Source organism: Cotesia glomerata, linkage group LG5 (genome assembly GCF_020080835.1).
Source record: "Cotesia glomerata isolate CgM1 linkage group LG5, MPM_Cglom_v2.3, whole genome shotgun sequence".
Lineage (NCBI taxonomy): Eukaryota > Metazoa > Arthropoda > Insecta > Hymenoptera > Braconidae > Cotesia > Cotesia glomerata.
In genome coordinates this window covers 6,627,141-6,654,163 of record NC_058162.1, presented here as the reverse complement: position 1 = coordinate 6,654,163, position 27,023 = coordinate 6,627,141, and the positions used below count along the sequence as shown (strand labels likewise).

General features: G+C 28.2%; 4 protein-coding genes, 1 long non-coding RNA gene and 2 other non-coding genes across 10 annotated transcripts; 3 read left to right on the top strand and 4 right to left on the bottom strand.

Moving 5' to 3' along the window:
• Positions 1-1,442: 1,442 nt before the first annotated feature.
• LOC123266404 lies at positions 1,443-1,544 on the bottom strand. Its single transcript, XR_006509773.1, has one exon. It is a non-coding gene; the product is annotated as a U6 spliceosomal RNA (small nuclear RNA).
• An 811-nt stretch (positions 1,545-2,355) lies between these two features.
• LOC123266217 lies at positions 2,356-2,682 on the top strand. Its single transcript, XR_006509722.1, has 2 exons — positions 2,356-2,434; positions 2,511-2,682. It is a non-coding gene; the product is annotated as an uncharacterized LOC123266217 (long non-coding RNA).
• A 2,525-nt stretch (positions 2,683-5,207) lies between these two features.
• LOC123266209 (ankyrin repeat domain-containing protein 29) lies at positions 5,208-13,759 on the top strand. 3 transcript variants are annotated; one of them, XM_044730296.1, is made up of 9 exons: positions 5,208-5,303; positions 5,430-5,578; positions 7,062-7,172; positions 7,654-7,752; positions 11,329-11,427; positions 11,521-11,619; positions 12,907-13,104; positions 13,201-13,296; positions 13,529-13,759. In XM_044730296.1, exons 2-9 carry the CDS (start codon positions 5,567-5,569, stop codon positions 13,724-13,726), a joined length of 912 nt encoding a protein of 303 aa, XP_044586231.1. In that variant the 5' UTR covers positions 5,208-5,303; positions 5,430-5,566; the 3' UTR covers positions 13,727-13,759. The 3 variants fall into 3 exon arrangements, with proteins under 3 accessions (XP_044586231.1, XP_044586232.1, XP_044586230.1); XM_044730295.1 differs by having other exon boundaries at positions 5,210-5,578; XM_044730297.1 differs by lacking the exon at positions 7,062-7,172 and having other exon boundaries at positions 5,208-5,578.
• Positions 13,760-14,829: 1,070 nt separating this feature from the next.
• LOC123266210 (syntaxin-like) lies at positions 14,830-23,928 on the top strand. Of its 2 annotated transcripts, XM_044730298.1 has the most exons (9): positions 14,833-15,428; positions 15,531-15,614; positions 16,063-16,156; positions 16,235-16,309; positions 20,554-20,751; positions 23,221-23,297; positions 23,395-23,532; positions 23,619-23,729; positions 23,797-23,928. In XM_044730298.1, the coding sequence occupies exons 1-9, from the start codon at positions 15,396-15,398 to the stop codon at positions 23,866-23,868; spliced, it is 882 nt and encodes a 293-aa protein (XP_044586233.1). In that variant the 5' UTR covers positions 14,833-15,395; the 3' UTR covers positions 23,869-23,928. The 2 variants fall into 2 exon arrangements, with proteins under 2 accessions (XP_044586234.1, XP_044586233.1); XM_044730299.1 differs by lacking the exon at positions 23,395-23,532 and having other exon boundaries at positions 14,830-15,428.
• On the bottom strand, positions 16,032-20,739 carry LOC123266198 (condensin-2 complex subunit D3-like). Its single transcript, XM_044730270.1, has 3 exons — positions 20,552-20,739; positions 16,842-20,442; positions 16,032-16,784 (listed from the first exon to the last, which is right to left on the bottom strand). Exons 2-3 carry the CDS (start codon positions 20,381-20,383, stop codon positions 16,499-16,501), a joined length of 3,828 nt encoding a protein of 1,275 aa, XP_044586205.1. The 5' UTR covers positions 20,384-20,442; positions 20,552-20,739; the 3' UTR covers positions 16,032-16,498.
• On the bottom strand, positions 23,571-26,856 carry LOC123266208 (lymphokine-activated killer T-cell-originated protein kinase). Its single transcript, XM_044730294.1, has 5 exons — positions 26,611-26,856; positions 26,253-26,489; positions 25,882-26,166; positions 24,216-24,440; positions 23,571-24,113 (listed from the first exon to the last, which is right to left on the bottom strand). Exons 1-5 carry the CDS (start codon positions 26,726-26,728, stop codon positions 23,947-23,949), a joined length of 1,032 nt encoding a protein of 343 aa, XP_044586229.1. The 5' UTR covers positions 26,729-26,856; the 3' UTR covers positions 23,571-23,946.
• Positions 25,728-25,809, bottom strand: Trnal-aag. The gene has a single exon. It is a non-coding gene; the product is annotated as a tRNA-Leu (tRNA).
• Positions 26,857-27,023: the final 167 nt, after the last annotated feature.

The following is a 27,023-nucleotide window of genomic DNA, read 5'->3' as shown; positions in this document are numbered from 1 at the left end:
ACGGATTTGAACAGAACTTGGCGCCAGATTCTACCGAATCTGTGGATAAAATTTTGCAACCTCGAAATACCGTTCTGCTTACAGTAAACACAGTCGGTAGTCTGGCGCTCCGTTTACAACGGATTTGAACAGAACTTGGCGCCAGATTCTACCGAATCTGTGGATTTTTTTCTTCAGTAGTTATCTTCACTAAATTTCTTTTCTTCACACTAGTCAAAACTTTATTTTAAATAATTATACCAATAAATTAGATGGAGACTTTAACGAACGAAAATAAAGTAACAATTGTAATGGAAACGCTAACTAACCGTTTGCCGCAAATAAAACAAACACAAATAAAAGTGTCAAGTTAACATAAAAAAATCAACATAATCATTTCTAACACAGACCGTTTTTACACGCTTTATTACACGCTTTATATTAGCTTCACTTGTATGTCAGTTTGTCAGTATGTCAGTATGTAACTCTCCGTGGGTAATCTGCGCGCCTGCGGCCTTCCTTGGTTCTGGTAGCCGTTTCTCAGGCTCGCTCTCCGAAATCGAACTCTGATTCTCCGTATTTATAATATTTATAAATAATTATTTTTTATTAGCTTCACTTGTATGTCAGTATGTAAGTATGTCAGTATGTAACTCTCCGTGGGTAATTTGCGCGCCTGAATATTTTTGATAATCAACAAATAATAGTTTAAAAAAACTAAAAACACGCTTTTATAAATAAACCAAACTAAAAGTAAAAATAAATAATAGTTTAAAAACAAAAACACGCTTTTTATAGAAAACCAAACTAAAAAATAGAAAATAAATTTAAATTAAGAATAGTGTTAAAAATTTCAATAAATATAAATTAATAATAGTGTAAATAAAAAAAATGTATTTTATTTTAAAAAAAGCGTGGGGTGCTTTTTAAGATATTATCAAAATTATAATCACTCTACTCATATCTGTCAATAAAATATTTATAACTATTGACACCATGCACCTCACGCTTTTTTTAAAATAAAATACATTTTTTTTAACATAAATACTAAAAATTTTTTACTGTGTAATTTTATCAGTTTTTCATGCAACATACGTGTCCATAACTTTTTAACGATCGTAATATTACCACAAATTTTTTTTGTAATACAAATGATGATGATTCATGAAAATAAGGTAAAGGTAATTTGTATAAGTTAACAATTATTACTTACAACAATATTGCATGATAAAAATCAGATAAATGAACACACCTGTTGAAACAATAATGGCTTTAAGCAAAATCATGACATGATTGTGACGTTATATCTGATTTTTTCTCGCTTTATAAGCCCGCTCTGAAAATGCTCATATCATTACAAAGTGTATTCTTGACAAGTACAACATTACGTGAATGTGGAACGCTTTACGTAATAATTACCGTAACTCCTATTCTTTCCCGCTTCACAGCATTATTTATATTTGTAAAATGTGGAACGCTTCACGATTTTGCGTGTCATCCTTGCGCAGGGGCCATGCTAATCTGTCGGTAATATACTTATTAGATTACGTTACGTTGTCAACGTAATCCGAGCCCGGAAAGAAGAAATAACCATGAAGATTGCTTACTTCATTACTTTCTTCGTTCTGCTGATGCTGAGTGTGTCATCAGGTAAATTATCGCAGTTCTATTTTAAAACACAGTAACTGCTAAATTTTTAGCCTGTTTTTTTTTTATATTGTTAAATTTTTTTGTTTCTCAAGTAAGCAATATCATGTTTTTTTTTTTTGTTCAAAATGTTTTTGTTAATATATTTTCTATTGTTTAAAAAAAAAATTAGGAAAACGGTTGACCCTGAAGGCCATACCTGCAACTTCCTACTACTTTCGTAATTAAGCGCTCAAAATTGCACTTATGACGTTTTTGAGTTCGAAGAGCTCAAAAAAATAATTTTCGTGTAGTTTTCAGTTATCCGAGCTCAAAAGTCTGATAGAAGTTTAATAAAACACTATTTTTTTAATTTTCAAACCGCAATAAATTTTGAATAGATGAACCGATTTTCACGCGGTCGGCGTGAACAATAACTTCCCGATTTTTAAAAATTTCCAATTTTCTTTGCGGGAAGTTAAAAATTTATTCATCTAGAGTATTTTTTTTCTTTAATAAAACAAATTTGAAAAAATCTAAAAAATTTAAGTTACCGTGTTTGAAATACGCAGACCAATTATTTCAATTTATTTAAATTAATTTTTACATTATTTCTTATTTTTCTGTTATTAAGTGTATTTTTAATTCCATTAAATTGAATGTTGGCAGTATTCATAAATTATTATTTATACTAATTGAATTTTTGTTTAAAAATTGCAAGTAAGTTGATTTATTAATTACTGATTTACTTCTTTAGGTTTTGATTTACCCGCGGGTATATATCATCGCGATGATACTCAGTTTACAAATGGAAATGATATTACTGAAGGTAGAACAGAAATATTATTAAAAATAATCAAATAATATAATAACATAAATTATTAAAAATTTTACAATTTATTTAGGCAATTCACCATCGGCTGGCTTAAGTCTCATAAGATCAAAAATAAGTAGTCGCTGGCTTCGTTTGTGTGGGAGCTGGGGTAAATGATTTTATGAAATAAATATAATTGCTAAGCATTTATGTTTACCTGTTACAATCTTCAGTTCATAACACAGCAAAAATAAAAGTTTAAATTATACAAGATTTCATAAAATGTTTATAAATTCTAACTTGATTAATTTATTTTTCAAATTTCTTCTTTTGTTGTTACTAAGAAAAAACTTTTTATTGTTAAAAATCGAATTTTCGAGCAAAATATGTCAAGTAATTTAAATAACTTAATATTTTAATTTAAAAAAAAATGTATAACTTATTGATTTATAATATTTATTAAATTAAACAATAGGGGAACCTGGGGCACGACGGCCCCCCTCAAAAATTAGGTAAAAGATTTTTTTTTTCAATTTCCCTCAATTTATGACCTCTATAATGTTCTTATGATATTTTGGGCCAATATGTGATATATGGGGCATAATGGACCACTCGACAAAAAAATTTTAACGAAAAAAAATTTTTAAATTGTGATAAATTTGTGGTAAAATGAATTAGAAAAAATTTAATTGAAGTAAAAAAGTTAAAAAAAAATTGAATCATACAGGGGAGAGAGGTACACGACGGTTCCGGGGATAACGGCCCCTCTCATAAATTAAGTAAAAATTTTTTTTTCCATTTTCCGTCAAGTTATGGCCTCTATGATGTTTTTAGATATTTCGGGCCAAAATGTGATAAGTGGGGCATAATGGACCACTCGAAAAAAAAAAAAAATGACAAATTTAAAGAATTCATTATTTTAGGCCTTTTCAGGTCAATGAATCAGAATGAATTTAATTGAACTGAAAAATTTAATGAAAAGTTGAATTATATAGCTTATAAAAAATTGAAAACAGTTTTTTAAAATTAAAACAGTAATAATTATATTGTGAATTATTGATCACGGTATCCTCTGCACCAGACAGAAATCTAATCTCAAAGTTTTATTTGAATTCCTCCAAGGATGTCTTACTCTACGCAATTCATATTTCTAATTTTGACTTGATACTAATATATAAAAAAAAGGTCTGGTTCAAGATATTACGTATTTAAAAAGCTCAATCTGAAAACTCAACCTGTGATTTCAATCAATGTAAACTAATGTTACCAATTCATTGCTAAATAACATCTCTGTATTTTTTCTTGTATACGTAGGTTTAAAACCTCTGAGTGCAATAAAAGAAATTAATTATATTTTTAATTATTATCTATTTAAAACTAATTAACAGCTTAACAATAAAATTTATAATAATTTTTTAAGACGTTAACAAAAATTACACTTTGAATAAACCATGAAATATAAATGTTCGATGATTAGGAAATCACATCGAGATACTTTAATGAATATACGATTATTCGCAATGATCATAAACATATTCGTCAGAATAATCTTCGCCTATTCCTGCGGAAGAATCATAAGACCATTTATTACAATTTTTACATTGAATCCATGACTCTGAGGACTCTGAGGAAAGTCCATTGCAATACAGATAATGGCAATCATCATTTTTATATTTAAAATGTTTTTTTTTTTTCAAATTTTTTGGTTTTGATTTTTTTTTTTTTTTTTTTTTGTTTAATTGAGGTCTTTTATTTTTGCTTCATGTTGATTTTTTTTTCTGTGAGTTCTTGGCAATACTCAAGACTCGTAAGAATCGTGGTTTTCCCTCGACAACGTTTTCTGGGAGGAAAATCTCTAGATTTTGATGGTTATAGATTTAGTAAAAAAAAATTTATTTTATATGATTTTTTGAGGAGGGGGCCGTGTGTCCCAGAAAAAAAAAATTTTTTTTCGATTTTTTGCAAAATTTCGACTGATTCGTTCGAAGTAGATGGAAAATAAATGAATTTGATGGTTAAAAGCCACAAAAAGGAAAAATCGGCTTAAGGGGGCCGTCGTGCCTCAGGCTCCCCTACTTTAGAAAAAAATCATCATTTTTTCTTTATTATGACAATGCCGGCATTCGTATTATAAAATGTATCATATAAATTATTAATTAAATCCTTATGTAAGTTATAAAAAAAACATAATCGTTAAAATTTGTGTTATTTGCAGTCCTTTAAAGTTAAATTTAAATCCAAACTTAAGTCTGACATTCAACATTAAAAATACAAATTCTTGTTTACTTTTACTCATCTTACTTTTATTGATTGTAAACAGTTGATTACATTATTCAAACTCTTCATTGTTTTCATTGTTCAATTAGTCATAAGTCATAATCCTAACACTGTTAAATATCTATGTAAATCTGTTTATATTCTTATATGTACTTTTTACTCTTTTATTTTGTATCATTTGCCATTCGGCCATGCCTTGGCATTTAAATTAAATAAATAAATATTTCATTACATTTATTTATTTATTTATTAAAATTTAATTTTCATAATTTTATATCTATATTTACATATAAACACAAAAATATGAGATATTCCAGATTTTTTTGATTTTTAAATTTTCGCGGTTTTTAAAGGAAAAAGCGCCAGAAGATAAAGCAGAATATTTATAAGACAGTGGTGCTAGCTTTAGGAAAGCAAACAAAGCTGATCAACGAGATATTAACGTGTGTGATCACGTCGATGTAAAAAAAAAAAAAATAAAGTAAAAAAGTCTCTCGACTCATGAGCATCAGAACGTATCGAGCATAATTCAGTGACACGAAGTCATCCGACGGTTGAGTGTCTGTGTTTTTCATGTCACTAGAGAAGTTAAATCTTCGAGAAACGAGTATGTTCTGAGTGACTAAAAATGAATCTCATCAATAAAGACAAATTTATTGTTAATCACTTTTATTTTTTAGACCAAAATTTGATAATATCTACAGAAATTAATTATTAAACAATAATGTTTCAGAATTTTTATACTACAAACATTTTGCACAGGATCAAGCGTGTCAGTGCATAACAATGTGTAGTTAAAAATTACAATTTTTATTAAAAAAAAATTTTTGCTCGTTAAATAATCGGTTGGATCAAAAATTCACTGTCAAAATGTCTATGAAGGTAAATTTTTTTTATTGCTATGAAAAATTAATGTAAATTATCATTATATGTGTTAAGCGTCACTTCCACTTAGCAATAATTTTATTTGTATACAAAAAATATTGAGGTCGTGTCATTGACAACTCGTAAATAATAATACTTCAAAACACGTGTTAACATGTCAAAAGCATTTAACAATACAAGCTTTACATTTTACATTTTTTTGAATTATTACGCATATAAATTTACATAAGTAATAATACGAATTACTTTTTTATTAACAATGATACTTATTTATTTTTTTTTTGTTTTTTTTTTAGGTGACAAATCTATAAATAATGATACTGAAGAGAGACATTTTTTTTTACTCATATTATAAAAACATACTTTGAAACTTGTCATTTTTTTAAATTTTATTTTTGCACTTACAGTTATTTTTATTTTTATTTATAATAATTATCAAAAGATAAAAACTTGAATATCATATGTCAACTTTTTTCTGCAACAACAATAAAAGTTTGAATTTTAGACGCCGCAAATTTGCTTGACATTAATACTAATCCAACTATAATAATAAATTATTGTGATCAACATATTTTGACCTTTTTGATTTTATGTTAAATATTATATACTAATTATTAAATGTCAATACTATTTTTAAATCATAAAAATTTTGATTAGATTTTTGTTAAAAATTTTAAGCTAAGAGATTTTACTTTATTTTAATAATTTATAAGTTATAATTGATACGGCATATATTATAATGAAAACTATTTATAAAACGAAATAGATAATCTTATCAATAAGTTTACTGTTTTTTTAATTACATTTAACTGAGTAATTATAAAAATTAGATGAATCATTTTATTATAAATTGATGAAACAAATTTAGTGTTATGAAAAACAAATGTTAATATGATTGATAAATTTAATTTGAATTTAATGAAATTAATAATCTTTATAATTAAGAGCATAAGAAAAAAATTTTGACGAGCGTATATTTATTATTTAGTTGACTTCTACAGGTAAATTTAGTATCAACAGAAAGGTCTTGACCTGAATTTGAGCCTTTTCATTGTTTGTATATTTTTTGATGACAGTCAATTTTTTATGTTAATTTTTTGAGAAAGTTTTGAATAATTTAATAATTTTATAAATTAGTTCCGTAACATATTTTCCATTAAATTTTTGATAATTAATCTTTTCATTGCAAAATTATTTTTTTTTATTTATTTAAAAAGTACCTAAATTATGAATATTATGAAAAAAAAATCATTGAACTTAAATTTTTTTATCATAATTTATAATTCTCGGCAGTTAATAATTAAATTCTGAAATTCAATAACAAAGTTCGAGATCGAAATAAAAATTCAATCTGTTGAATTTAATTAATTTAAATTTATCAAGATGATTAACTTTTAAATTTACATACTATCAAAGATAGTTTAGCGGCTATTGTACTGAAGTAAAATGAAACGAAATAAACTTTTCGATCTTTTTTTAGAAAGAATCGCCGTGGGATGTAGAATTGCATCTTTCAGCGGCTCGCGGTGATGCGAAACGACTTCAAGTTCTCTTAGACTCGGGACGCGTTCATGTCGATTGTAAAGACAAGGTCAGTATTTAACGCGATGCCGCACTTTTAGCGATAAAATAAAAACTAAACGTATGCATGCATAAAAGTTCATAAATTGCATAATAAATCATTTTGCAGTGTGTATAACTTATCTAATACATAAGTAATACATAATAGATGTAGCATGTAACTACCAGTAACTAGCAACAGTGCAGAGTGCAATAATACAACATGTATGACGTCATAACAAGCTCAGCAATTCAATTTAACATTGTAATTAAAACTTGAGGAAATTTATTTAACTCTAATTTTAATCTATCGCATTTATAGACTTGCGTATTTTACTTAACGATAAACCTCTAGTTTATGACTCTAGTTGAAGTTGATGATCAATCTTCTGTAATTTTATTTTGATTGAGTATTAGTTTATTTTATATTATATTATTTTTTATTAGATTAGATTCGCAAATATTGTACATGTTTTTTGATACTAAATATTAAAAGAATATGTTTGTTTTAGGACGGAACGACCCCACTTATATTAGCGGCTGCTGGGGGCCATATTGAAGCTGTTACCGAGCTATTACAACAAGGGGCGGACCCGAATGCCAAAAGGCTGGTAAGTTTTGACCCAGGGCTACTTACTTGGTGTGGGTTTAGGGTCCTCGATGAATGGACGGTCAATGAATGAAAACGCTACGCTGTACTATGTATATATGTATATACACGTGTGTGCTATGTATACTGGCTTTGGTAGGTATATGTGCGCCTTTTGTCACGAGAACAGAGCGCCAGTACTTTTTATCTTTTGTACCTAGTTTTTTTTCATTGGTTGAAAGATTTTCTTTTGTTACCTTGTGGGTGGATTGCATAATGGAAAGCTTTAGTGTAAAAATACCGGAGATAAATAGAACATGCACTTGTAAGATAATTGTTTCGAGCACTAAAAATTTTATGAAAAAAATTGCAATATAAGAAAATTTTAGGAAAGTTTGAAATAAAGCAGTACAATTTTTAAAATAAGTTTTTATTATTGCCATTGATGATTATTTGTTAGAGAATTTTTGTGATTTGGGTAAAAAAATTTAATTGGCTCTAATAATGTAGTTAAAATTATCTATCATTTATTATTAGTAACAAATATCGATTTGTAAGTGATATAATAATAATAGTATACAATTTTTTTATTGTGTTAATAGAAATATTTTTTCACTTTACAATTGTTGATCAAAAATTTTATTTTGAGGATTTTTTACATTTTAAAATCTTATTGAAGTTCGATTTTTTGGAAAATCAAAAACATTTTTATATTTAATTTGCCAAAAAGTAAAAGTTGAAAAAAAAAATTTTTTTTTTTAATTTTTGAATATTATCATTTTTTTATTTCTATATAATAATCAAATATTCATCTAAAATTTATTTTCAAACAATAAAATATACTTCTTGGGAAAAATTTTATTTTTAATGATTTATAAAAAAAAAAATTAGTTTTTAAAAAATATCCATTAACATAAAAATATGTGTAGTAATTTATATTTATTAATACATTATTAATAATATCTTATCTATCATTGCTATCAATACCATGTAATAACTAGTTCACTTATAATTACAATTGAAAAAAAGTTTTATCTATGTAAATGTAACTATTATTAATTGTAAGGTGTATATCATATTCTTACATATTCAAAATTTCAATTCATTCCATGACAAAAGCTCCAGACATTTAATTAAAATTAACATATTCATTCAAATTTAACAAATCAAAAAACGCTTTATAAAAAATTTATGAAACCCAAATTAAAAGAGGTATAATTTAAGACATTTATATTGAATTAAAAAGGCGTATGATACTTGAAGACACCGCACTTGACGTGAAACATTCTCATATGTATACATATATATTTGTACCGTAGTTGTTTCATTTCTCCAGATTGAATCTCTCATGCTAATGTCATTGACCTCAGTGAGCGGGAATTACGTAAAATTTACTTGATCGTGCAGCGTTAAATTCATTATTTAATCACTTAAAAATAACTATCGCATTTTCGATAATCCATCAAGTATAAATCATTACTCAAAAATTGTAACTAAATTTTTTTTTAACCGTGTAAAATATCTACTGTGTACTTGAAAGTAAATCTGTGTTTTTAATACTAAAAAAATTAAATTATAAACAAGTCTAAAATTTACGTAATATTTTTTAGTTTTACTAAAATAACAAGGGTTAAAAATCTTTATTTATTCAAAAGTAAGGTTTAATACAAGTAATTTATATCCATCCGATGCATGTCGTACATACTTATAAATGTTTGTATAATATAAAGTTGAATGAAAAAAGTAAACTTTAGTAGAATAAAATATTAACTCTAACTGTTATGAATTTGAATGTATGTGTTATATTATAAATACAAATTACTCGGTGCATATAGAGTATAGACACGTTAAAAATAAACGTGACAATTATTTGCATGATCTTGAGTATCTATGTGGTATATGATGCATAAAAAGCACGAACTAGTGGAATACTTACTCTACGTAATGTAAATGTGAAATCGATTTGCACTGGTTTGTTTGTCATCGTTAGAAATAAATTTATAAATTTACAATTTTATTTGTTATTTACTTATTGTTAAATAAAATTGTAGTTGATAATTTATCTTTTCATAATATATAATGTAATGTAACTAATCGGCGTAAGAACTTGCGTGAGAACAAATTGAACTGTACACGCAGAGGTGTTAATGTAATTTTTAAAAATAATTAACGGGTAGATTTCCTTGAGCCGGTGATTATGTTATTCTTGCTTGGGATCACTCGCTTAATTGATTAGTCATGAACATGAACTTGTTTCTTCTTTGAATTAAAAATTATTTCAGGTATATAATATAATTAGTTTTCTGTATAGATAGTTTCATATATTTGTTTGTATTAATTATGATTCTTATTATTGTTATTATTATTATTAAAGTTTTAATAATAATAATAATAATAATGTAAATAAGTAAGTACACAGAAAAAAAAATTTATTTGTATCAAGTAAATAATTTTGAAGAATTTCATCTTCTTGATTTGAATAGAAAAATTCTTAAACTAAGAAATTTTTCTTAGTTTAAGTAAATTTTACTTAATTCAAGAATTTTTCTCTTGATTAAAGTTAATTTTTTTTTCAGTGTAGATATAAAAAAAAATTGAGTGATCTAGAATTTCAGTGGTTTGAAATACGAGTAGAATATATATTTTATATATAAAAAAAAATAATATATATAAGTAAAATAAATCTCTATTGCGAACACTAACAAGGTGTAAAAACCGCAATCATATAAATATTTCTTTACCTGTAAAACCAGTAATTAAAATACTTTTTTCTTCTTCAATAATTTATAATTACGATTAGATAGTTTCTCAACGAGTTCTCTGAAAATAAACCGCCTATAAATATACTTGGAGACTTGAAGGTTGAGTCAAAAAAACACATTTTTCATATAATTCACCACAAACCATTATTCTCAATTCTTTAGTCTTAGCTTTAGCTGTACAAATATTACTTCTCGTAAAATATATTACTGGAAGATAAATTAAGTACTTTATTATTGACAGTCGAAATGTATGACAGAATATAACAGATGTACAAAAGATACCTTGATCTTAATAGAATAAATTTAAAGTTAAAAATAATAATAGAAATTTTTTTAATTAAAACTAAATAGCTAATTTATAAAATAAATAATTAACTTTAATTATCTTGCAAATATCTAAACTTTCATTTCAAATTACAGTTAAATCTTAATTAAATTTTTTATATATTACTTATTGCTTACTACATTTACCTTAATCTTATTCATGTATATATATTGTATGTATCATGTATATATATATTAGTATTTATGATTAAATGTTGTATGGCAGCAGACAGAAATAATTCTAGAAGAAAACTAAAACTAAAAAAAGTACAACTCTGTTCATTATATAGTGCTTGTATTATACGTTCTCTTCTCTATCAATACGATGTAATAAAAGTATTAACGCCTCAATTTAACACTTCGGCACTCGACTAAAATAAAATAACCGAAACAGATAGAGCCGCCAGAACTCGATTATCCGAGTACATACATATTATACATGTATATAAATATAATAAGTACTTACATACTTAACTGCTTCATATAAGTTATTAATCATCGTTATTTTACAGACTGGAACGACTTCTTTATTTTTCGCTGCTCAAGGCGGTTTCGTGGACATTGTTACACTTCTCATCGAGCATGGTGCCATTGTAGACTCTTGCAGCATTGTATGATTTATTTACTATCTTTTTTTTTGGTTTTAATGAAATAATAATAATAATTTTTTATGAGAAATTACTAAGATAATTTTTTTTTTTTAGGATGGTGGAACGCCACTTTTTGTCGCCTGTCAGTGCGGTCATTTGGAAGTTGTCCTGGAATTGATTGAAAGAGGTGCAAATGTTAACGCTCATATGAAGGTAATTTTTTTAAATTTAATTATTGTTGAGAACTTTGAAAAAATTTTGAAAATCCAAAAATGCATGACTTATAATTTTTATTGAATTTTTAACACAAAAATATAATATATTTTTAATTAATAAAATAAAGTAGAAAAGAAGAAATTTATTATTGTAAATTATTTTGCATAATTTTTATTTCAAATATTTCGCGGTATTTTCTTTAAATTAACTCAGCTCTAGCTATTATACACTGAGAAAAAAAAATACTTTTACTCAATTAACAATTTCTTGGTTCAAGAAATTCGATGACGATCAAATATTCTATTATTATTTATTATTAATTATTAATTACTGAAGAGAAGAGCATCATTATTTATCTTTGAATAATAGATAAACAAGAGAATAGCTTTAGTTAAATTAAGTAAAAATTATTTCAATCAATTTAATAAGTTCTTGAGCTAAGAAGAAGAAAAGAAAATATATTTCTTAATAAAAGAATATATATTCTTGAAAATTTTCAAGAACACGAATTCTTGTATCAAGAAAATTTTCTTAATAAAAGTATTTTTTTTTCTTAGTGTAACATGCGCATGCGTAGCAAAATTTACCGTGAATGTTCTATGCATAGTAACAAAGAGAATACCAGTTTAGTTTTTCATTAATAATAATTAAACAATATCAAATTAGATAGCCATTTGAAATATTAAATTTTTTAAGGAGAAAACAAATCTATTGAAAAAAAAAATAATCTTAATAGTGAATTTTTTTTTGAGTTATCGTGTTTCCAAGTTACAGAAATTTTTCTTTTGTTATCCGAGAACAAATTTTTAGTTTATTTTAATGAATTTCTAGTTTCTATTACATTAAATAAATTTTTTAAAATTGCAGAATTAATCTTCATTGAATTATATATTTGATGGTACAAAAATTATTTTTATTCCGTGAACTAACCAGACTGTAATAATAAAAATAGTTTTAAAAAAGAGGCGAAAAAAAAATTTTATTGTAAAGCGCTCTATAGTACTTTGCATAATGAGTCGTGCAAAAATGTAAAAGAAGTAAAACACAACAACCCAAGCGACACAAAAATTTTTTGGTGATGTTTTGTTTAATTTAAGTTGACAATTATAAATTTCTGACTTCTTGTTAAATAAAATCTCCCAAAAAATCAACATTTTTTTTGTAACGCTTGGGACGTGTTTCTAAAATTTTTAAAATTTTAAATTTCAAACATAAAGTTTTTTTTTTCACAATGATAATGTCTAGAGAATTATTATTGATATTAATTTATTATTTTAACTATAGGACGGTGCGACAGCGCTATTCATAGCAGCTCAAAATGGTCACATACGAATATTAGACATATTACTATCTCAGGGAGCGAAAACTGATGCAGCAAGAACGGATGGAGCGACTCCACTCTGGATAGCCGCTCAAATGGGGCACGATCATGTCGTAAGAAGACTCTTGAAGGCCGGAGCCAAGGTCGATGCTACCAGACACGTAAGCCAGTACACTTTGTTATTATTATTATCATCATTTTTTACTTGCAATTCATCAAGTCAATGACACGCTGTTTTTACTTTTGTATTTACTTAGGACGGCGCCACTCCGCTTTTCAAAGCCGCTCATAAAGGTCATACTGCGGTCATCGGGGAGTTGTTAAAGTACCGGCCATCTCTTGGTATTCTTCCAGTAAGTTTTTTATAAAACTCCCCTATCATCGATTAATTTTTCTATAAAAAGCGACCAGCATTTATTTTTCTTCTTTTTTTTTTTATTTGAAGAAATACATACCTTTTTATATTTATATATTTAAAGTAAAAGTTTAAAATAAAAAAAGAGTCAATTGAAGTTTGAAAGTTAGTAGACCGGAAGAGAATCTACTGGCGCATTATAATTAATAATTGTTTGTATGTGGTTGTAGAACGGTGAAAGTCCATTGCACGCAGCAGCCTTGACTGGACATATGACGGTCGCGAGGCAATTAGTCGGAGCTGGTGCTGATCCTCTGCTTGTTAATCAAGAGGGTGTTACACCACTTCAGGTTGCTATCAGGCATTCGCAAACTCAAGTTGCTAATTATCTAAAGGATAAAATTACCACTCGTACTGCATTTCGTTAATTATTACTTAAGTTAATACTTGACATAGTTTATCACGAAAAAAAAAAACAATTTAAAAATTAGTTTCATAATAAAATTTTTAAAATTAATGTACAAAATGTAACTTTTCAATTTTAAAACATAATATTATTTTGACAGCAAAAAAATTTTAACGTAGAATTTACTTTTTTGTGGATAAAATTAACGAAACAATCCAGTATTTTAAATTATTTTTCTTCTAGTTAATAATTAGTACTATATTTATAAAAATATTTTTACACAAATATTTACCTTGAACTAATAGGTAAATGGCCGGGTGTTGCATTATTACTATATAAAAATTAACATATTTAATTACTAGTTATTAAAATAATTAAATATTTATAAATGAAAATTATTTTTAATAATTCGGCAGCAATCCAAATAATTAAATAATTATAGTTACTTAATTAAATTTATTTAGTTTCTATTATTATTATTATTTAGTACCGTCCAGGTTTTTTAATATTTAGTCAGTCTTGATTAATAATAATGTGAATAAAAAGACTGACTAATTTGCCTTGATATGCATTTCAAATCAACAATGCTATCAAAAATTTTAGGTAATTTTTTATTTATAATTAATAATTAAAAAAAAAGAGAGATAGTGTGATCTTAATAATTTTATTTGACTAAATAATTAATTAGTGTAGTGTACTTATAATATATTGAAGAATATGTTGTAATCGTTTCCTGTATATTACTTATAAAAACAACTATTTTCTTAGTCTTCCTACACTGTCAATGTGTTGATTAATAAAATAATAAATAATTGTTATTGTTAAGACTTACAGAACTATAATAAATAACTACAAAGCCTTAATCGTTAATTCGTTTATTCTGTGTCTAAAATCTGATACAAATAATTCAAATTAATTACAATAATAATTGTTTCTGATAAAAATTTTGTACAATTTTTAATTTGATAATTTTATCACAGGTTTTTAAAAATATATATTATAAAAGGTAACATTTGTATATATTAAATCTTGTAATATTATAATCCGGTTTTAATAATTAATTCATAAGATTTATCATTTATTTGCTAAAATTAAAAATTCATTTTCAATTATTTTTTGTTTGTTATAAAAAAATAATTCTAAATGCTCTCTTGGACTCAAAGCTTTTTATGTATGTAACATCATAAGTAATAACTAACAACAATCTAAAGTACAAAGTGACAATGAGCGGTATAAAAAATAGTAATAGTTAATAAATAATAAAAAAAAAGCTGATGATGCATGAATTTTAAATGGCGAAAAATTAAATTCGGCCTTGCAGAAACCAACTGACAAGTACTTATTTCCTTTTGTATTATGTATGCAAAGTGTTCTCGTTTCTTAAAGCGAAGTAGTTGACATTAAAAAGTGGATGGAACTTAAAGTAATAAGAAGTATCTTTACAAGACGTTTTAGTAACATATACATCAACTGTACATATCATATGTATACATTCTACATGTTATAAAGATCGCTCGGTGAAAAATGTGATAGTAAGATAATGTTTGCTTCGTTTTAACAGTGTATTATCATTATCATTGATAACCAGGCGTGTCTTGATAAGAAAGTGACTTATAATAATATTAAGAAAAAGTATAAATACCAATATTTTATTTTTTAAGTCAGTTTTAAGTTTTTCGACACTGTCTACCATGGTTCGAGATCGTTTAGCTGAATTGTGTGCTGTTAGTGCAAGTTATTTATTTATTTGTAGCTATTTTATGTTAATTCAAGTTATTATTAAGTTATATACATTAATCTATTTTACTTTAATTGTTATTTTTTAGAACAAACGGAATGATTGTAAGAGTTTTTTGCCAGAAATAAGCCAGAAGCTTTCTAACAAAAAAGTTAAAGATGTGTTAGATGAAGTAAGTTATGAATTATGTAGCAAGTGACATGCTGCAATTCTAACAGATGGCAGTTTTAATAATTTACAGCAAAATTAATTATAATAAATATTTTTATTTCTTTTTTAATTCAATATTTAATGTAGAATTCAGAGCTATAGAAAAGCTTTAGAAAAAAATAAACAAACTGTTAGTATTGCAGCTCATTATTTGTAATATTCTAGTGATGAAAAAAATTTTTAATCAAGAAGACAATTTTTAAGAATTTTTTTGTCTTGAATTAAACAGAAAGTTTTTTTTGGTATGAAATTTTTTTTTTGCTTAATTTCATACAAATAAATTCTCTAAAATAATCTTCTTGATTCAAGAATTTTTCTTTTAGATAAAATTAATTTTTCCATCATTAGAGAGATGTTTTTGAAATTCACATTTTTTTTAAAAAAGAAAATATAGTATTTAAAATTTTCAGGCGGAAAAAATACGTGATATGGTAAGAATATTGCAAGATAATATTAATATTGTTAAAGATTTACACAACAATGTTTTATCCCACACAGATTTAGGTAAATATACTTTTTTATAAAAATTAGTACTGTTAATTATTAAGAAAAATATTTATTTTACCATAATAAATATTTTAGGAATTCAAAATGAATTGGAAAGTAGAACCTTTATAATATCACAAACAGCATTTAGAATCCGTACTAGTTTAAAAGGTAAGTTAATTATCTGTAAAAATAAATATTCTCTAATATTAAAAATTTATAACAATAACACGGTAACACAGTAATAATTATTTGGTTGTTAGTATTTTTAAAAACCAACAAAAAATTTTTAATTGCCAAGATCCATGAAATTTATTGACAAAATTTCAAAATCTTGGCCACACACCGAAAACTTTCGTATCAAATCCGTCGATACTTATTGTCCCGTTTCTTCGGACTACTCACTTTACTCATGGCCTCCAAATTAGTAATAGCCACCACGGTAGTATTTTTATTCTTCTTTGCCTCAACCGCTTCATCACCAATCAAATTCTCGGTCTCTTCATCATTGCAACTGAGATTCGTCAACTTCTCAATAACAATCCTTGGAATTCGGTTGTTATCCAACAGTGGATGAACAGCCTCTCCAGCTTGAGAAGTAAATTCCTGCTCAGCTGATCCATCAACTCCTTTCTTACCGTACCTCCTGAAATTCAACAGTTTTAACCAGTTTTCACAAATATTATTTTGTCAGATAATTTACCGTATGTCAAATTCCATTTCTTTTTCAATCTCCGGCCACTCATTGTACAGACTCGACAACTGTTCTTTATTGAACTCAGTACCAATCCTAGCAATAGACTTGGAGATATCTTCCACCAGTTTAGATTTATCGTTCAACTTCTTCAACTTTATCTTCAGCTTCATCATCGTCGGTAGCAAATGATTCAAGCCATGTTTCTTAATACCATCCGCAATAACATTACCAGCATGACTGGCCCCCGTATTGCTGGAACTATTCACTGTACTATCATCAGCATCATCATCATTGTGCTTACTGGTACACGATGATGGCTGCAACTGGTCGCTGGCAATAATATAAAACGTATCTTGCAAAACACACCGACCTTTTTCATCATTGACATTTATTTTATCGCTCAACGCGCGATGAAGCACTTGGGTAGTCAACCTGACTAACAACTTGAGCTTTCCTGGAGGGTCAAGATGCTCGAGCATAAAATCATAAATAATCCTCCGTTTGCTGGCATTAATATTACCGGCTAAGGTCAGCGCTTTCCTCTCAGCAGAACCCATTTTTCTCTCCAAATACTTTTCATCAAGCTCGTAGTCGTTGTAGTGGAAGATACCCTCTAAAAACTGCTGGGATATCAGAGTTTTATTTTTAACCAGCAATCTTTCTTTGATAAGAAACACCGTCATCTCACGTATCGTGTCATCGGGATCGGATAGCATGGTGAGAATGTGAAAGAAAAATGAACCTTTTACCTTGATATAATCCTCAACAAGTAATTGGATAAAAATAACTACAATAGCTTCTCTTACTGTTTTATTATCGCCTTTCATACTGACACACATGTCAGGCAAGTACGGCTCAACAAGAGCCGTAAACCTAGTACAAACATCAGCAAGCGCCTTAGCAGCATTCACTCGAACTGCAGCGTCTGCATCAGCATCACGCTGGTTGATACGAGCATCAGAATTCACACCAGCGCTGAGCAGTCGACCAAATATCGGCATCATTTCATGGGCTATTTTTTCTTCTCTCATCGCCTGCTGTCCCAGGGCTACTATCGCTGTTGCTTGAAGTTCTCGGGCGTTTTGTAGAGACAAGGGCATTCTTTCCCACTCAATAAGCATACCCTGTAGAGTTCTAATACAATTCAACCGAATTGTGTTGGTACTAAACAGCGACGCATGTCCTAGAGTACAGATAGCTTTTGTGTAGTTATTAACGTCAACCGGGGTATGCTTGATATCTTGGTTCATTATCAGCTCAATTATCTTCTCCGAGGACTGCATCAGATCAATCATTCTAGACTCTATTTGAGAGTCACCTGAATTTAAATGCTTGAGAATACCGTATAGTATGTCCATTGAAATGCTTATTAACACCGGATTAATCGTCGCTTTTTTTAGTGACTGATAGATCTCTTCGGACAATTTTTCTAGAAAATTACTATCAAAAGTCGGCCAGCAACAGCGCAACACCTCCATTGCTAAAAACTCAAAGAAACCTTGACCTTTTAAAATATCTTGGTAGTTTTCAAAATACTCACGCATTCCTGGAATCGTTTCATTCTCGGCAATTGCGGATAAAAGTATCCAGGCAGCTATGTTGTGCTCGGTGTTGATATAAGACTGAATTTTTCTTATCGTTGAATTAGTAATGATTTCACTGTGCAGCCAAGCATCGCAAGCGCGAGTCAAATGCTTTCGCATTTTCATCACCGTCAATTCATCAAGAATTTTCCAAGGCAGATTGTCATTTTTCTTTAATTTATCAACGCGCTCGATTATCAATGCCTCCATAGTCTCGAGCACTTTTTCCTGAACCTTGACTTCAATATCAAAAACCTGAGGCACCACAGCCTTAACCCAGACTTTGTAGAGAGTTTTGTGATTAGGATAAGACTCCAACAAAGTCGTGAGCACCTGGATAGCGAACTTCCTTACAATCATCGCTGGATCGCGACAGTGCTCGCTGACAACCGGTACAACAGTGTCCAGCAGATCTGGAGCATTCAGCACAGCATTCTGGAATATCTGCATCGAACTGCGACGCACCAAAGCGCGTTCATCTTCTGCGCGAGTCTTCAGCATCGAAATAAAATTGTTGACATTTGGAAGCAGGCTATCAACTGTATCAGAATCGAACGTTTCTAGCAGAGTTTCCAGTGTCGGTAACTGGCGTTCTGATTCTGAAAAACTGAACAGATTAATAACAAACGGGTTGTTGCTGGTGTCTGTGTACTCCACCAGGGTGGCCATCGCTCTTCCACGAACCATGCTTGACACATCCGTACAGCGACTTAAAACAGTGCTGAATAAAATACACTTGTATTTGCTAGTCGCAGCAGCTCGTTCAGAGTTCTGTTCATCTTTCATCGGGTCCAACAAAAACTTCCCGATGATTTCTTGGGCAAATATCCTGCAAGGAATTTTATTATTATGCGCAAACAGAACAAGGTCTTTAATTATCTTAGCATAGAGGGTGTTACAGCAGATATTTATCAGCTTGACAATAACACTCGCTTGCTTCTGCCTCGTCTCCAGTCTCTCTGGACAGTTCACCATCAGATGCTGGATCAATATCATCACCCCAGTCTCTGCATTCTTCTGGTGCTTCAAAAGAAGAGTCTTGAGAAAGTATATCGCCGTATCACGTACGACAGTCAGCGACCTCAGTGGTATGCTCGTGTAATTGTACAGCATGTGAGGCAGGATGTTCTTGGCGATCAGCTTGATAGTCACTTCAACATGTCCATGACGAGGATCACACAGCTGTCCAAGCGCTGCGTAGGCGTTGTGAACTAAAGAGACCACGGAGCCTTCGGATACCTTTTTAGGTGACTTGAAATCACTTACCTCGGTTCCAAGTTTGGTTACCTCGATCAGGGAGTCAACTGTCTGCTCTAACGAGCGAACGTAGTCGCGCATGTGCCAGGAGTTCAGCATAAGAATCATGTTGTACATTATGACGTTGAGGCTCTTGGTGAGGGTTATCTTCTCGGTTTGGAGTAAGGTAGATGGTTCCTCGTCTTGGATGTAGAGACTCTCGAGGTCCAGGTTCTTCACCGACTTTTTTACTACTGGCATCAGGTGCTGGGACAGCTCCAGAGATTTTACCACGCTGTAGTACAGGTTCTCGTGGAAGATCTGGTACGCGCTGCTGCCTGGAATCGCTAGAAGGGTTAAGTACAGACTGGTAGCATGAAGACAAGCTTGCCGGGAGTCTTCGTCGGCGTCCATACCCTGTCCGGTTTTTATTAAGTACCCCAAGAGGGCCAAAAGCGCTCTCGGGTCGACGTTCAGAGCACACAGCGTTTGCCAGGACACCTCTGACTGGTCACTGTTGGAGCTCTCGTTTTTATTTGTGTCGATCCAGTTTTTTAAAACGATACTCGTGTCTTTTAGCAGGATCTCTATGTCTTCGCTCTCGGCAAATAATGCATAGTCACCAGGTATTTTGTTAATAACGATGAATTGGTTGTTCCAGACTGATTCGGTCCAAGATTTGTCCAAGTTGTCTAACTTGAACTTTTCAAATATTCTTAGTGGCTCCATTGTTGTTGTTTAGGTTTTGTTGATGTAAACATAACCTCACTCTGGCGGTTGAAATGGAACTTTATGAAAAAAAAAAATTATTCAATTTTAAATAGATATTTTTAAAAATAATTAAATTAAGTTTTAGAGTTTATTTTTAGTTGGTTTTATTAATTTATAATTACTTACAGAGTTGGGAAAAGATGTGTCGAGTGTTGATGAACTGACGTTGGAGAGCGCGAGAGATGGTCCCGTTTATATGCGAATTAAATTTTTGCAGTGTGCAACTATACTGAGGATGTTTTCAGATATTATGCATGCTTATAATGAATCGTTATTGAGATATCATGATAAGTGCTCGTCGTTGTTACACCAGCAAAGGATATTACGTATGTTTTTGTTAAGTAAACAAATGGTTTTTGGCTTTGGTGAGCGCGCTAAAGATGGCGGCAAAGCGCGAAAAATTTAAACTTGCTTTTGCTCAGCTGCATTGGGTTACCAAAGGATGATATGAAAATTAAGTTAGCCGACATCTAAAAATTTTTAGAACTTCTTTTTATTAAAAAAATTATTGCAAAATAAAAAAAAAATTCCATAGGTATGTAAAAAACTTGAAAACTCTAAGTGAAATTTTTAAAAAATATTTTTTAATTCTAATTTAATAATTAAAAAAAAATCAAAAAATTAAAAACGTCGGCTAACTTTAGTGTTATACGGATGATACTGAGCAAGATCACGTCAACTGGACCCCCTATTTTCCACTTGATTATGAAAATTAAATTCATGTATTTTTTTTATAAGTATATACCAAGATAAAATGATCCCCGAAACGATTTTTAAAAATTTCGATTTTAACAATAATTTTTTTTACAATGAAAAAATCGAAATTCAAAAAAATTTTGTGTAATTGTGTTAAAATCAATCAGGTGCTAATTGAAATATGTCATTATAATAACGTTTTAATAATAATTTTCATCAAAACGGTCCAAACTGTAACAGCTCATTCAAATAAACTTGAAATTTTTTAATTTAAGACGTGTGTACAAGAAAACGTCTGTCTGGTCCGCTAGTAATAATATAGTAATATATTACTATATTATTAATAATAATATAATAATGTGTCGGAAAATAAAAAAGTTTTTATTAACCAAGTTTAAAAAAAAAAATAAAATAAAGTTAACAAATGTCTACAAAATTTAATATTTATTACTAGTTCGTTTTTTCTATTTTTCTTTAATAATAGATAATTTACTTATTTTATTAGTCATAATATTGATCATAATAATAATAAAATTTGTTTGATAGTTATATTTTTAATTGTTATTTTTAATTATAATTAATCGAAGCTATAACATAGTCTGACGTTCGACGGCGCGGTATTCTGACAGCGCCTGGCGCTCTGCGCGCTGTGATAAATAAATTTATATTGTTTAAACAAATCGCGAGCAGTGAAATTTTTTTCTGAAATCTTAAACTTTAATAAATAACGCATGTAACCATAAAAATTCATTTTTTCACCGAGAAGTCAGTGAAATTTTCATTTGTTAACTTAAAAGTTAATTAACAATATGATAATAAACAAATAATTTTGAGTTATTAATATTTTATTAAAATACAAACATTTTAAAAACAAATCCTTCAAGTCACATTAATTTGACTTTAACGGTTGATTTACAATCCATTTTTTAATTAAAAGTACCTAAAATTTTCATTGTAAAAAAAATTATTGTTAAAATCGAAATTTTTAAAAATCGTTTCGGGGATCATTTTATCTTGGTATGTACTTATAAAAAAGATACATGAACTTAATTTTCATGATCAAGTGGAAAATAGGGGGTCCAGTTGACGTGATCTTGCTCTACTGAAATTAGCAGAAGTCTAAAAATTCTTCAAATTTTTAAAACAATCAATTATTATAAAAAAAAATTATTTTCAAAAATTCGTACTTAGAAATTTTTTTTAATTTTTACATGTGAAATTTTTTTGCTAAATTTTTTTCATATTAATTTAATTGCTATAAAAATCTAAAAAATTGTTAGAGGTCTGTTAAATTTAGATGAAAATTAAATTAGCCCACGTTTTTAATTTTTTGATTTTTTTTTTCATTAATTAAATTAGAACAAAAAAAACATTTTTTTTAAATTGCACTTACAGTTTTTTAAGTTTTTTACAAATGAAATTTTTTTTTATTTTTTTTATAATAATTTTTTCAATAAAAAAAAATTTTTTTTATTTTTAGATGTCGACTAACTTAAGTTTCATTAAATGTAGTATCATTACCTAAGGCTGTTAAGTAAAAAAAAATTGCTTTCACTTAAAATAATCAATTGCAGTCAAATAATCAGACTGACAATAATCCGAATTATCAAAATAATAAAAAATTTCTGTATGTTTAAAGTTTATAAATCCATCCAATAATACCGAAAAATTTCTAATTTCAAAACTATATTATTTTTACAAATTTTTCTTTTGTTGATCAATTCATCAGGAATTTTTTACAAATAAAATCAATCAATTCAATTAATTTAATAAACTATTTTTTACTTTTGTTTCTCTTTTTAAAACTTTCGGATAAATTATGATTCGTTTGTTTGTTAATTTGGAATTAACATTTTTTTCCTTATACTAATATAATAATTATTAAGACTGAGTTTAATAAATTTTTATTAAAATAACCTTGACGATTTTTTAGTCAAAAATTTTTTTTTCCGGTACTTAAAAATACATTCTAATCAAAGTTTAAAATAATATAATTAAATATTGAATCTATCTTGTATTTTTTTAATTCGGAAAATTGTTAAATCAAATCTAACTAGTTGACTGCAACTCAAAATAATATTTAATAAATTTATTTTTAGTTAGAAAAGAAACAGCAAGTCAAATATTCGATCAATCCGATAATGATGAAGAAAAAACAAATCTTTTTGTGGATAACGTCAGTATTTATTATTAATTATTTTAATTATCATAAATATATAAATTACACATGTAAGCATTTATTTAGAAAATAATTATTTTTATTTAATAACTAGATACTAGAAGAAAGTAGATTAGCTAAATTACAACTTACAGAAATACAATTTAGACATAATGAAATAATAAAATTAGAAAAATCAATAAAGGAAATAAGAGATATGTTTTTAGAAATAGCCTTTTCTGTTGAAAAACAGGTAAAATATCTTATGAAATAAATTAATATATTTTAATATTTAATACTTAACGTTTTCTTTATTATATTATAATATACATATTTTAGGGTGAGCAACTAAATTGTGTTGAATATTTTGCTTGTAAAGCAACAGACGACGTAGAAGGTGGCCGTTGTGATCTTACAAAAGCCGAAAAAAGACGTCGCAGAAATCGAAAAGTAACATAAATTATTAGTTAAATAATTGAAAAAACTAATTACTAATTCCTAATTTTTTTTTTTTCAGAGAAAAACAAAGTTACTTATCATACTCGGCATTATAATTATTATTCTACTGCTAATTGCTATTTTCTTATAAATATTGTCATACAAGGCTACTGATAAATTCTTCAAAAAATACCTTAAGATAGTAATAAAAAATAAACGTGTTCAAAACTTATTTACTGCCACTGGAAGGCTTGAAAATCGAATTCTGAAAATACATGACAACACCTCTTGCACTCGGACGAGTTTTGTGGTCTTGGTCAGTGCATAAAGTAAATATTTCAAGTATGTGATCGTATTCTGGTCCAATGTAAATCGCTGGCAAAGCTGGTCGTGTTCCTAAATAATTTTAAAAAGTCAATATAATATTAATAACAATACCTTCTAATAAAATTGTACTAAAAAATAATGTCTACAATGATTATGATTAGTAATACTTGCCTAAATTTTCATTGACTTTTATATCTTGAAGCAAACTACTGTCAAGCAGCTCACTATTATTGGGATTTGTGTTCTCGTCACCAATCACAGAATCCATTGAATTGTTCAATATAGATTCACTCAACTCTTCTCCAGTGTCAACATGTGGAGGCGACAAGGCAATCATTTCCCAGAGTATTAGTCCATATGCCCACATGTCTGTTTTATTTGTGATTGGGCCTTCCTCTGCAATGATCAAATCATTTTAATAAATATTAAGGCATACATTTTTATAAATAATTACATGAAAATAAATTGTAAGTTTAGTTCAAAAGATAAGTTAATTTATTCAATTTTTCATTATATGACCATCTAATTCAAAAGATTCCTTCGATAATTCATTACTCTCAAAGTCTGAGTAACAGTAAGATAATATAATATGTTTTACTCCGAAGCACACTTATAAAAATTTTTAAAAGTACAGATATTTTTATTTTGTTAATGCTTAAGTAAAATTTTAATTTAATAAATATTTTTCTATTACCACCCACGTTATTAAGTTGAAACGAAGTTTGACTGAATTGGATTATTTTAAATAAATTTTCAACGCATAAAAATAATGTTTAGCCTGTTGAAATTGAGTTCGTTTACAAAAAACATCCTCTTTTAAGATATTATATTTTAAGTTGGTTTTATTCTGAAAGTAAAAGTTATCCTTTTTAAGTAACATTTGGTAAACACATTTTTACCCTTGAAAAAGGTTTTACTTTATTATTTCGGAAAAGTATAGTTTAAAGTACTCGAACTACGAGTCATAAAAACTAGGTACAATTCGAGCATTGTATAGACTGCATAAATACTAAATGTTATACGATGTAAAAAGGACAACTGTAGTAATATAGTTATAAGAAGTTAGTTCTCTCTGATCCTTGATGGTGTTAAGACACACTTCCGAAAACTCTATTTTAATAAATGAAAATCTTCATTCATTCTAAAATAATACACCGTCACTTTTATCCATAATCCCAGCATAGCCGATACTATTTAGTTAAACAATTTTTTTTAACTGAGTAGAAAATTTTTTTATTCCAAAATTTTTATCACAAAAAAATTAATAAAAAAATGAATCAAGTAACTTAATATATATCAATTAAAATTGCACAAATGTTAATATATTTTTTTGCCCTCCGGGCGGAAAGTGGCAACTTTCGTCCCGCTGCGCTAAACTAAGTTGCCGCTTTCCGCCTTCGTCGGACAAAAAAATAGTATACACTCCTCGGGAAGTAAATAAGAAAGCCTCAGATCACATGTTTGTTGACCTCGGCTTCGCCTCGGCCAACAATTACATGTGATCTGAGACATTTCTTACTTTACTTCCCTAGGTGTGTAATATACTATTTAGAATAGTTAAAAAAAACAAGTTTTTTGTAAGTAAAAATTTTGGAGTAAATTATCATTATACTCCATCATAACGCCTCAAAATTTGATAGAAAATTTTTTTTTTGAAAATTCTATAAAAATAGAAAAAAAATTTGGCAGCGGTGGGATTCGAACCCACGCCTCCGAAGAGACTGGTGCCTTAAACCAGCGCCTTAGACCGCTCGGCCACGCTACCGCCGACAGGCGGAATTTACAAAACACACTTCAGCTATACGGATTTCAACACAATTTTAATACAAATAATTACCACTTATGACTTCTGGAGCATTCCAACACTCAGTTCCAGTGTAAATAAACCCATCGTTCATGACCATATTCTTGTCAATTGGCACTGATACTCCAAAATCACAAATTTTTATTATCTTCATATTGTTCCTAATTAAAATATTGTAGCTCTTGAGGTCACCGTGCAAAATATTAACAGTATGATGCAAATAATCCAAGCCTTTGGCTATTTCGTAACCAACAAACTCAATATCTTCGGCTTTGAACGGATCTTGTTCAGTGTCAACTCTTTCTTCAATCAAATCTCCTACAAAAAATAAATATTAATGTCTATTTATATCATATGAATGACAATAATAATAATAATAATAATAGATAAATTAATTAACTTACCTAAAGATTGATCTAATTTTTCCATAGCAAGACATGGAATTCCCGTCTCCGACAAAGTTAAAGCACGAAATCCAACAATATTCGGGTGATTTAAACTCCTGAGAATATCAGCTTCAAATTTTATTCTCAAATCATACTTAATATCTTTCGATAAATTTGCGTTTCTTTTTTTTATTGCCCACGGTGATCGCGCGAATCCGACCTTGGGTGATCTTTCAAGTGTAAATACATTGACACCTAAAAAAAAATATAATTAATTAAACTAAAATATAAATTAACGATTGTCAGATGTCTTTTAATTTCATTGTCATGAAAAATAACTATTGAAATTCGAATAGTAAAAAGAATAATTATTTACCACATCCATAACCTATTTGTTTCAAAAAAGGCGTCGCAGGTATTTTTAATGGACTTAAATTGTCTACATCAAACCGACTGCGAAATCTTTTGCTTGTTGGTGTTTTAAACTCTTCCATTTTATTAATAATTAATTTTCACTTTTTTTATATTTAATATAAAAACTTTTATTTGTTTTATAAGATCAACAGACGCCAAACACCTGTAAACTTGTTTAAACCTGTCGATTCGACCGTTAACTGTTTAATTTTCAAAATAAATAACAAGAGCTTGCACGCCATCTGTCATGATCTTAAAGTCACTAGAAAATTACTAAATTTAAAATGCACCGTCCGTGATTTTAAGAAATAACATATCGAACACGGAGTTTTATTGCAAAAAAAATGCGCGTTTTTATTTTTAAAATTAACATAA

Coding starts and splice junctions, on each gene's coding strand:
- LOC123266208 (XM_044730294.1), bottom strand. CDS start 26,728: ATGGAAGAGTTTAAAACACCAACAAGCAAAAGATTTCGCAGTCGGTTT. Junction 26,490..26,610: donor ACAAATAGGTTATGGATGTG/GTAAATAATTAT, acceptor ATTTTTTTTTAG/GTGTCAATGTATTTACACTT. Junction 24,441..25,881: donor TGCTCCAGAAGTCATAAGTG/GTAATTATTTGT, acceptor TGATCATTGCAG/AGGAAGGCCCAATCACAAAT.
- LOC123266209 (XM_044730296.1), top strand. Junction 11,620..12,906: donor ATGTTAACGCTCATATGAAG/GTAATTTTTTTA, acceptor TTTTAACTATAG/GACGGTGCGACAGCGCTATT. Junction 13,297..13,528: donor CATCTCTTGGTATTCTTCCA/GTAAGTTTTTTA, acceptor ATGTGGTTGTAG/AACGGTGAAAGTCCATTGCA.
- LOC123266198 (XM_044730270.1), bottom strand. CDS start 20,383: ATGGAGCCACTAAGAATATTTGAAAAGTTCAAGTTAGACAACTTGGAC. Junction 16,785..16,841: donor GAAATGGAATTTGACATACG/GTAAATTATCTG, acceptor GTTGAATTTCAG/GAGGTACGGTAAGAAAGGAG.
- LOC123266210 (XM_044730298.1), top strand. CDS start 15,396: ATGGTTCGAGATCGTTTAGCTGAATTGTGTGCT. Junction 15,429..15,530: donor GTTTAGCTGAATTGTGTGCT/GTTAGTGCAAGT, acceptor GTTATTTTTTAG/AACAAACGGAATGATTGTAA. Junction 23,298..23,394: donor CAAATCTTTTTGTGGATAAC/GTCAGTATTTAT, acceptor TTTAATAACTAG/ATACTAGAAGAAAGTAGATT.